This window comes from Anopheles marshallii, chromosome 2 (assembly GCF_943734725.1).
Source record: "Anopheles marshallii chromosome 2, idAnoMarsDA_429_01, whole genome shotgun sequence".
NCBI classification, from domain to species: domain Eukaryota; kingdom Metazoa; phylum Arthropoda; class Insecta; order Diptera; family Culicidae; genus Anopheles; species Anopheles marshallii.
The window spans coordinates 72,316,583-72,328,713 of record NC_071326.1 but is presented as its reverse complement, the minus strand read 5'-3'; the positions used below and the strand labels follow the sequence as shown (position 1 = coordinate 72,328,713).

At 40.6% G+C, this 12,131-nt stretch overlaps 1 protein-coding gene across 1 annotated transcript in view; it reads right to left on the bottom strand.

Annotated features, from left to right (window-relative positions):
* Positions 1-6,050: 6,050 nt before the first annotated feature.
* LOC128719286 (uncharacterized) overlaps positions 6,051-12,131 on the bottom strand; it is a 33,424-nt gene continuing 27,343 nt past the window's right edge. Inside the window, exons 3-6 of the mRNA XM_053812910.1 lie at positions 11,185-11,368; positions 10,357-10,419; positions 9,703-10,004; positions 6,051-7,289 (exon numbers count right to left, since the gene is read on the bottom strand). Of these exons, the coding sequence (XP_053668885.1) occupies positions 6,051-7,289; positions 9,703-10,004; positions 10,357-10,419; positions 11,185-11,368 (1,788 nt within the window). The remainder of the gene's footprint in view (positions 7,290-9,702; positions 10,005-10,356; positions 10,420-11,184; positions 11,369-12,131) is intronic.

Genomic DNA, 12,131 nt, shown 5'->3' with positions numbered 1-12,131 from the left:
AAGAAAATATATAAAAACAACCATGATTGTAAACGTGCATTTGCGCACGTGCTCGGTGGAGTACACAAATCTTTGAACAAGCCAACAATTTCAAATATTAAACGGCTTCTTGTAACGAATTTTCTCTGTTTTGCACTGAAATTTGTGCTTGGACACAAAGAGGCATAAAAGCAGAAGTTAAAATTCCTGAACATTTGTCTTTTATCTGTCTACTTATGTAAACACAAAACCTTGCTTCAAACAAGAACTCACAAACTGGTTCTGTTACCACACTTTTCAAATTTTCCTCAAACACAAACCAAGCGTTTGTTGAAGCGTTTTGCAGTATGCTTCGGCGCTACTAGATGGCGCTAGCAGTTGCTTCAATTACAGAGCTGTCAAACCTTTTGCGACTCAGCAATGTTTAGCCGGAATCTGCTGGATGTCATTACTTTCTTGCATTCACCATGCGTTATTGTGATAACAGAATTATAACCTTGATAGTTTAATTGTTTGTGCGCAGCTTTGTCGATACATTTTGTGAAATGCTTTGCATGACGAAATACCGACACAAAACCAACCATTCCGTTAATCTTATCATTCAATAGCCAGGTTTGCTTCTTTTATTCCTTTTGCATTAGTGCGTTCCACGTTTTAGCTCACTTTCCTGCTATTATCGACATAGGAAAAGAAAAGAATAACATACAAATTCGAAGAAAATTCATTACATGATCGCAGCAGATGGAACAAATATATTTAACTCTTCCTTTTAAAAACAAAGTCCCTACTCGCGCGTATCGTAAGTGGATAGTCATAGAAAATACAGACGTACATTCGGTAAATGTGTTTGCCTCTTGATGATTGTTACGACTTTGAAGCAATGCATACAGTTAAGCTTTCACACCCTCGATGTGTCATATGCACCTTCGCATTAATATTTGTAACCTCCTGCGCGTCACAAAATGTAAGAAATTGTTTAACCACGACGGTTTGAGCAATATCGTCTTCCTCGTCCCTATATTTAATGATTATTACATGAACCACAGATCGTCGTTAAGAATTTTTCAATATAATACACCATCGCACATACGCTAAACGCTTTTTCTCGGCTTAGCTGGATCGCACCGTCCATCCTTCGTGCTTTCTTCGATTCGCTTGTTAAGCTACTCATCGTTAGGAATGTACCATGTAGATTTTAACAAATAAATATATGATTTTACGCGAATTCGATACTATCTTAATTTAAACGAACAGATTCGTCGGCTTACAATAGCGCATTAATCTCTAGGTTGCGTCAGCTGTTAAACGGTGACGCTTTTTTTGTTTTTATACTTATTCCGCTGGGCCGAAGCCAGTACAGTGATAAACGATAGTGATGCAAGACACCGCATCAGCTACTTCGGCGTCGCCCTTGCATTAGATTCTCAGTTATTCATTCACAGGGTGTAACGCACGCTGTCAGACATTGTCCTGGCACATACCTTGCCTATTGCCATCTCTTCTGCACGTACGCTGTAATTTTACAACACTAAACTCATCGCATCGAGCTTCGATTTCGATCGCATAATAATACTTTTATCACGATACACCTGCACTAGCTGCTGCCCTCACTAATGATCGTGATAGATACGCTGCGTTTCCTCATTTGCTATGCGTGTTTTCGCTCACATTGCACTATTACAGTCTGAATTTTAAATCGCTTTGTCACACGAATTACATCGTAGTCTATGTTTGGCTTGCTTCACCTTCCGAAGATTCTGCAGAAGATAATCGATCGTCGGCATAACATAATATTTCTATCATAAGAGTTTTTTCTTTTGTATAAAAAGGGGGATCTCAAAATGTTTAACTCGTTTTTTTTTGTTTGTTGTTGCGATAATGCCGCAAAAGCGGCCGTTTTAAAGTGAAACAAACTAGCAAGGCAAAACAAAGCAAACTATAGGCCCTATTTCCGATTCGTTCGTTAAGTGCTACAAAGAATTGTGGCACAGATGTGGAAAGGCTGAGATTTTCACATCTGTAACGCACTCTCTAAGAATCGCTTGCACTAAAGATAAATCGATACTGCTTCAATCCAGAGGGGGTAGCCATTCTTTAAAGCATTAATGCACAGAACATTTTTACTAAAACTCTACCTACACTACCTAGCATGATGGTCAAGATATTTCTGGATGATCCTCTCTCTCTCTATGTATGTAGGCTCGTTCGATTGCTTTCGAAAGTTTCATCGTTGCGTAGTACGAAAGAAAAGCAGTGTAACTATTTCTTGTCATGTCCAGTTCCTTATATTGTGATTCGAGGCGATGCTCTTTATTAACGTAAGGAAGTATATCTTATGGAAATTTGCATAGAACTTGTTCAGAAGAGCTTTTAGAATCATATTCGTGGCGGTTTAAAATGATGCAATAACGTACTCATCGCTGAGCTACTGGTTGTCGTTCCAGTTCCCGGCGTTCCAGCGTTGCCACCTACGCTGGCCGATGGATGATGGTGATGATGAGGGTGGGGATGTTGATGATGTAGTTGTTGAGCATGAAGCGGACCAGCCTGACTTTGGTCCACCATGGGCCAGTCGTCATCACTGTCCAGCAGCTGTCGATCGTTCACGCAGACCGACACGATACTCCGACGACCGCCAGCGTGAACATCTCCTGCCGCATCCCCAGCCGTACTGTCACCGACACCCGCTGCGCTCATCACATTATGCTGCTTGGTTAGCAGCTTCTTCTCATCCAGCGATTTCGATGCATACTCGTGCCAGACGACACCGCTCCGTGGAGCGACTCCGCCCGTTTGATGGTTTAGGCTGCAGCCAGTAACGGGGCAGGCCATGCCGGATGCCGTACCACCGGAGACAGAGCTGGACGTGGTCATCGTGCCGGCCGTGGTGGTTGAAGTTTGCTCGAACGAAACTGCCCGTTGTTTTCGTACCCGACCCGATCCAGCGACAATCGTGCCGCTCGGCACCATTGGCACCGAACCGCCGGCCGTACTATTATTGATGACCGTCTGTACCACCACCAGGCTGTTGTTGATGAGCGTATCGTTAGTGCCGTGGTTGTTGTTGTTGTGGGAGGCAGATGAGTTCGAGTTCGCTCCTCCTTTGCTACCGTTCGCCTTGTTGCGAAAGCTGTTCGAGCGCGAGGAACCATTTTCCTTGTTGCGCCGCGATGAGGATCGATGGAGATGGCCGTGCCGGGATCCACCGCGCCGACTGGGACGCTTAGCCGACGATTGATGGACCGATTCCGCGGATGCACTCAAACCGACGTTTCCCACTGATATGGGATAGACCACGTAGGTTTTTTTTGAGGGGGATTTATGGTCGCACATAATACAACGGACAGGATAAAAAAACGGCAAGTGAAACAAATATTCCACCAAACGGTACATGAAAACAGCATACAAATGGAGCGAAAAAAAACACACACAGGATACAAGAAACACGGCAACGAACCATCGTTTGCGTTGGATTGCGATTGTTTGTTTTGTTTTTACAGAGCACAAGGTACGGGGTGGAAAGCAGAAGAACGGAGAGAAAGATAGAAAAAAGAGAAAAGTTTTGTTTTAGAATGATGTTCCTAACAAAAAACAACGAAAAGCGCAACTAATTCAAGTGACTCCTCCGAAGAGCTTAGTGTCGCTGCACTGCACTGCTCTCAATTGCTTTTTGTCAATTACACTATCAAACCGTATGACTTTTTGTTTGGTAATGGAATGTTTTTGAACTTTTGAGATGAACATAATAACAGCTTGTGGATGATTTTTATGATGCGGATGATATACACGTAAAGTAAAACAATGCCAGATCCTCATATTCAATATTTCATGAAAAGATAAGGTGAACAAAAACAAACACTAGCTATGCAAACAAAAATGGAACATCTACAAAACACAAAAAAAACTAGCTTACAGCAAATCAGTTTCAGTATTATAAGAATAAAAATTACCTCTATTGTTTAAAACAGTAACAAATATTGTGCATAAGTTACGATGCAAACAAAACAAAAACACCACTTTTCATTAAAAGTAGAAAAGTTTAAAGAAACACAAAAACAAAACAAAACACATAGCACCAGTTCCTATATCGAAGTGGATTAAACACACAGGAAGTTGTGCAAATCAGCAAATCAGAAAACCAATATGTGCACCACTGATGTTATCAACTGCATCCCAACGAACGCAACACAGCAATAATCACAACTTCAAACCCTGCCATTCCGTTAAGATTCCTGACATCACGCGCACACACAATCAATCACAGCGCAGTGGCATTCAAAATTAGCTTAGTACTTGTATTATTATTCGCACGAGACAGTACGGCGCCACGATGTGCAGCACAACTATTATAAGTAACAGCATTAACACTTTAATAGAAAACCAACATATCACGTACAAATCGACGACGGATGAGTTAGGTTCGTGTTCCATTCACAGAAAGAAAGAAAAAACAGTCAACATCAGAAGAAGATAAAGCGTTTCCCGATCATTCGAAGGTAAGAGATTGTATATATAGAGAAAGATAGAAAGTAAAGAAAGAAGAAAAGAAAAAAAGAGAAAAAGAAAACACACGCCCGTTAATAGCCATACCTAGGAGGTTCCACTCCAGAGGGGAATGAGTTCACACACAATGGTACAAGTGTCTTTTCGTTCTGTATCAGTTGGTTTTTTCAAACGATGTACAGTGTAAAGTAACTAATTTAAATTTTAGTTGCAATACAAACTTAAAGCTTAATGTACTCTCAGCAAGATGCCGGATATTGGGATAAGGCATTAGTTGTAACGCATAAACAAACATGATTAAATTGTTATCCTTTGCTTCGGGGATTAGATATGTACACGCGAAAACAGGGATTAACTGAGAATAAAGCCGTCTGACGGAAACTGTTGCGTGATATTAAATGCTTGCTGCAGTTATTTTGAAGGATTATGCTATTAATTCATTTCCAAGGACGTGTATTTGTGTAAAGCATAAAAAAAATAACCAAAATTAAAACTACACTCGTGTGTGATTGGCAAAATGAGCCGATCCTAGGGGGAAAATAGCTACGCCCGTAACGCAACACCTATAACATGGAGAAATAAGAACACAAACAGTAAAATTATATTTTTTAAAACCAAAAATTAGGAACTTCCTTTCATTTATTATCCTCGCGTATTATTAGTTTCGTTGCGCTGCCTGTTGCTGTATATTCTGTAGTTACAACATAACAAATTTGCCGATCTTTATAACGCGTATTGTCACACTTTCGTGATCTAACGTGGGGCTGTATTTAACTTATGCAGAAAAACGTACGAGATAGATGTGCTTGATCATCAATATTGGTATTTAAAAAAAAATGATCTACAATTGATAATTTTTAAACGATGCCAGTATATAAACACAGATGCACATTAAGGTGAAGCATAATAAAACTAGCGGTGGGCACTATGCATGTGCGATAGCGCGTTTGGAATGTGCAGCGAACTCATGAACAGAGCAAATAAAGCTAACAGGGTGTTTTCCAAGATCGGTCTTCTCACAGACAGTGGTAACTCCCCGGAAATACATTTATAATGTGTATGATTATGTTGCGCTACAGGAAGGGTGTTTTGCAGGAAAAACAATTCTTCAATAGAAAACAAATCAACTTAAACGTATCTACTATCTACCTTTCCCTCTCTGTCATGTTGTGCTCATTGTTTTCCCTTTCGCTTAGTTGATGGTAGTTAAAATATATCTTTTTTCAACGAATAGACGAATAAATAATATACCTCTTATCATTTTATATAATTTTTGTGAAATCATGAGTAAATTGATTGGTTAAACGAAAAACATCTATCCTTTCAATTCCTGTCACCTTCGCTATCATTCACTAAGTTAAAACAAATAAAAATCAAATAAAATTAAAACATAATTACGCACATTAATTACACATACAATTAATCTGTAACGTGCGATTAATATACAATAGAAACAATTGAGAAAAAAACACACAGCTCGCTTCCACGTTCATTCTCATTCCTGCTCGTGCAAAACTCATTGCATTTCGCTTCCAAACACTTTCGCATCGACGTCGGGGTTTGTGTGTTTAGAACAGAAAATCTAACACCGAAAACACAATCATCGAAAGATTGCTTTGGCGCGAAAGCGTTGTAGAATTTCCGTTTCCGACCGAGAACGATTGACTGACGTTACTGTTGCGCCGTTTATGACTCTTGCGGCCAGCGAGCGTGCTATCATTTGGCGATGCTACCAAAGGACGCCGGGAGGATGGATTAGGAGTGGTGGTGGTGGCTTTACTGAGTGAGGTAGAAGCGGCAACAACACTGTTAGGATTAGTCATGGCATGCTTGCCTTCTTCTACCCGTGACCGACCGGATGGTGGCAGGGGTCTGGGTTTACTCTTTGTCTCTCCCGGGGTTGGAGCAGATATTGGGCGCTTTGAGAGACCGGATCCGCTTGGTACATCGCCAATAGGACGTGCGTGGGTAACGATAGAAGAGGTTGGTTTCGCACAGGATCCGTCCCCTGGCAGAAACGATCCCGATTCTACTATCCGATCGTACGAGTTGCGCCGCAGCAAGGCACGTCGCCGACGACGACGTCGATTTTCGGCACGCATATCGAAATGATGGCTCTGGGAGATGGCAAAGTCATTTTCGTCCCCATCGATCTCGTCACGCATCATCATCAGATCATCGTCGTCATCGTCGGTACTCATGCTGGGCGGAGTTGGAAAATTATTATCCTCGTCGGAAAGGTGTCCGAGCCTTTCATTATCCGTATGTTTAGGATGTACGTACTTTTCCAATGACACATTGTGCTGTGTTTGATGCTCTTTCCCAGGGAGGCACAAAGAGTTCCCACAGGCTGAAGGGACATTAGATGCATGGGGATGACGATCGTTTGATAAGCACACTCGGTTGCTGTTACTAGCACTAGGTGCAGCGAAGTGTTCTTTATTAATAGCGGTGCAGCGAGGCGAATGAGGATCACTTGACATTTGCACTTCCGGAGGTGTGTGTGGATGATGATCGTGTGTGTTATGATTGTAATGGTATTGCTTGTAGTGACAGTGATGTTGATGGTGGTTCTCATGGTCTTGGTTAACATCAACATCGTTCAAATTATCTATACTAGCATAGGTACCGATTATTCCATGCGGATGGTGACCGTGACCGATCGCTCCCGGGATCGGTGTCGAGGTGACAATCTGTGGATGAATCAACGAGCCGGTACCGTCGTGGCACAGTTCTAGCGAGCTGCCCCGTGCCCCCAGGAACCACTCGGACCTGGTACGCATCCTTGCCGCTTGCCGTTCGTGCACCTGCAAATCCATTATGCCGTGTATCACAGTACGGACACATCGTATATGTCGTTGTAGATCGTTCCCATACAATATCGTTCATTTAAAGGAGGTGATACACGCGAGTCGCACAATGGAGAGAAGGGTTGTTGATACGCAAAAGATCAGTTTGGAAATGTACCATCGTCAAACATCATCACACATCGCAGAATCGGAAGGACGTCGAAGGAGAGATCAGTGAAGGTCAGACGATAGGAGAAAGAGAGAAAGAAAAAAGGACACAAAGTTCATATTAATTTCACACTACCTTCGGTACACTGCTTTGTAGCAGCCAATCAAACTATACCGATAGTACTATCATAACTCAACAAATACGCTTACGTGATCGATAGAGAGTGATGTACTTAAAAACAACTAACCAGCCACATGCCGAGCTCTACTCTACTGCGGAGCACTATAAGTTGTGATAATTTGTTTTGCTAACAGTGTCTGTGTCTGTCAGTATGGTTGGGGGGTGGATTAGTGATACTATACAGGGTAAAGAAAGTAAAACAAAAACCAAAAACAAAAACAAATCAGCGACAGAGCAAATGTTATCATTGTTAACACGAACAAATGGAAATACATAGGATGAACATAACGTGTCACATGTTGGCTGCATCGAGAAGAAAGCGTGTTCAGGCTGCGATGAAACAAATACACGATGTTTTGTCGAATAAAAGAATTGCCATACTGTCATAACGAAAAAAAACCATGAAGATAACAGTTAACCTTAATTCCAACATTTACCCATATCCTTTCCCCAGGCTTATTGCCAACGTTTGATTCTATTTTCAAAATATGTCTTGTTTTCCATAGAAACAACATGGAAAAGCAACAGTAAAAATGTAGCAGACAATTGTAAAATTAAGATATATAAAAATTCACTCTTTAAAACATAAATCAAAGAGAAATTATAATTATTTGATTAAAATTCAATTAAACTAGAAAAAAAACAAGTTACCACATTTTTCATCCAGCTTCGTAACAGAATGGAAAAAAATATATTCCCAGAGACCATTAATGTATGCTGTATTAGCGAATATCAATCGATTGCTGCTTCCTATCGATGTCAAATATGTTTGTTTTATTATTTGGACAAGATTATTTTCCAGGAAACGTGAACAATAAGTAACTTCCTTTATCATATTGAACTGTATGCCGCACACAATTTTCATGTACTATTTGCTTAACTTTTCGCTACTAGCCGATCGGTCAGCCGATTCATACTCGCTCATAATTTGGTTTACATCGAACCGCGAATCGAATCGAAATCGCTAGTGAAGCATTTGATCTTTGTGGCGTTTGTTAGTATTTCCAGTGTGGTTTTACAATATTACGTTACATTCATGTGAGTTTTCCGCGAACCTTTTCCACCACTACTCTAACATATTTTAATTCCTTCTTATCTACGTCTATATCTCATTTCCGTCGCAAACATTAACCGAAAGATTCGAACTGAACCAGACCCGACATTTATGTGACATGGATGTGTGTAAGTCAAAGAGAATAAAAATGTTCGAATCAACTACCGTACGCTTTTCGTTCTACTAGCTACAGCTTACCGATACTGTATCGCATACTTGTGAGATATAGTGTAGCAAGGATACCGATGTAATCCAAATACCGATGACCAACGATCATCAGTGTACTTGATCCCTTCTACCGCAAAAAAACTACATTATACGCAAATCTTCGGGTTCATATACTGATCTCTTCATGGCGATCCGGCGATCGCAACCTTTCCCTCTTTCCGCAAAAGCGTTGGTCAATTTGTGCATAGTAAATTTGTTACTCACATTTGTATGAACCTAACTGATATTTGTTTTAGCAGAAAGCATCTCGCACTTAATATTAATTTATCTTTCACCGCCATATTATATTGTAATGTTGCTATTTACATGAAAAGACCGTTAAGACAAAACCCAAGCATATGATCCTTTCGAAATGAAACTTTTTTTTAACGTAAACATTTTTTTTAGACAAACGCAGAAGAAAATCAATCAGAGACAAGAATAGATGCTATGCTATGATCCTAGCTATGTTATGTTTTGAGAAAAAAAACTTGGTAGTTAAGTGCCGCGCGTCTTCCTTATTTTCTATTATAATAATAAGTCAAACCAAAGCAATGTAGTGTAAAGCAGCAAAGGAATGTGTGAATATCAAGTAGTATTATGTAGTTGTAAAGATGTCTATTTCTAAGATATTGTGTAAGTGTAATTCAGCGTACAGTGACGGCCGCATCAATTCGTGGCAGCACAAAAACACACAAATTAATAATCAAACCAAAAGGAAAGGTATTGGCGCAGGCTACACGAAGAACTAAACATATCCATGTCTCCGCGGTTTCAAACCGAGCGCACGCATACTACATGATAACAAGTTTGTCCCTCACCTGCGGCAGGTAGGAAAGGCTCTTGGTACTTTCCGCGTACCGATTAACGGCCCGCAGTTCGTCCATGGTCATGTGATGCTGCGAACCGGACCGTGTATTAGACGATGACGAATGGGACGACGAGGAGCAGCTGGACTTTTGCACATTGAATATCCCTGGGCCTTCAAGCGACACAGAAAGCCGAGCGCATGATTCAAGCAATGAGTGCTCTGGAATGATGCCGAGAGATACAGCCGAGTTACCTACGTTCGGACCGCCCGTGGTCAATAGGGCCGGTGTTGAATGCGATTCCTCCTGAGCGACTGTTTTGTATCACACCCGCGCCACAGCCAGATCAATCGCAGCACATCCATAAACGTTCGAGCGTTCCAAAATCCCAGGATGCGGACACAGGCAGATGTTTCACACCACAGTGTAATTGTGCGTTTCGAAAAAGTATAGAAGGAAAAAAGGAACAATCGTTAACGAATGTGTGACAGTGTAAATCACAGTACAAGCAAATATTTTTACAGAAAAAAGCACTACAAAAGACAAACGCAAACAATGTTTTGAGTCAGAGGACGGTAGCAAAATGCTCTCGACATTCGTAAATATTTTTTTTCCAAAAATGTAAGATTAGCCTATGAAACACAAAAAACAAAACAGGAAACATACTTAGACCCCATCGTTCACATTCACACTGTAGCCAGGTTTTTTCGGTCTCTAAAGCTAGTTTTACTGCATCACATTGCGTGATCGACGGTCCATCAGGATCAACACGATGTTTTCCATCGATCAGAAGGGTGTGTCAACCGTCCAGTTTGATTGTAGTACATCCACAACAGCGATGATCCCCAAATATTCCAGGCGTTGTCAAGGCAGTAGAGTGAATATGCGCGGCACAAACAAATCACACATACAAACACACACGAAAGATAAGTTGCAGCACAGAATAGTTCGTATCAGTAAGAACGTTGTTCCATTATGTCAGATTGCAGCATTGGTATTGCAGAAAACAGAATGTTTCCACATCAGAAGCAAAATGAAAGAAACCAAATTTAGATATTTCATGTGTGAAAGAAACATGAATGAGTCGAGTGGTGAACATGAAATGAAATAAAACAATGAAAAGAAACAAGAAGAAAGAGAGCGTTAAAATAACAAAAACAGTTAGTAAGTTTATGATTGTAAAGACTGCGTACGGAAATGTGCGGGCGAGTGTTTTTAACTGACGGTCGCAAAAATACATTATGAAACCGAAACAAATATTTGCATATCGAAAGAAAAATTAAATATTAAAAAACACAAAAATAAGACTACCAAAAAGTGAAATCGAAAACATTGTCTTACTTCTACATGGTTACATGCAAAAATAAAGAAACACTCGCACACAATTCCGTTGAATCACACAGCCAACGATCAATTTACTTCGGTTAAACGAATGCAATTGAGAGGCTGCCCGTTCGGACGTAAAAACCATAAACTGTCTCACACACTACTTACGCGCATAATGCTGTTGTGCTGTTTTGCCCCGTGGCGGTGGTGGATAACGAAACGAGCATATCCATTCGTCTTGCACTCGCAGGACACGCCCGGTTACCCGTGCATAATACTCATAGTTGACGCGCCCGAACAGATCACAGGCGGTGAATTGTTCAATCATCTGCTTCATTATTTTAGTCGCCACCTGTAAGCGGGTATATACAAACGGAAAGCGGATGAATCAATGGTTCAGGAAAGATGGAATCGAAAGGGGACCGATAACACAACGTAACATCAACCATAACGTCAGGTTACACTACTATGAGAATCAAAAACGATATACACGAGTCGGTTGCTCGGTTTTCCTAAACTACCATAAACTTAACGAATTCAATTATCGAATGTATACAAAAGTTTCATACAAACATCACCTAAATAACGATAGAAATACGCTTGGATAGTGTGAAGAAATCGGGTGAGTCGATAGAGGAAAGACATGAGAATAAAGCAGTAAAGAGGACAGAAGATGACAGATGTCGAAGTGATAAAGATGCCCATCAATTAAGACTTCAAAATACAGAAAGCAGATAGCTACTACCGAGAAACAAACTACAGAGCGAGAAGACATATCTGGGAAGCTATATGGACCTGTACGTACTTAGACAATCACTAGTACAAAGACAAAAGTAACAACACATAAAGATCAAATTCTACTATTTTATGTATCATTTCGTTCGTAAAGCGCCAGCGGTAAGTATCAAAATGACTGGTGTAATGATTGTTCAGTAGCAACACGATGCACTCTAAACATCGTCGACCAGAATAGCGTATTCGATAGTGGAACATCATTTGATGCTGCTGCAAATATATTTTAACGCATCTCCAATTTGCTAGTCGCTTGAGGATAACAATACAAAGATCATACACACAGAACACACACTAGTGATGGGAATAAAACCTCAGCAAAG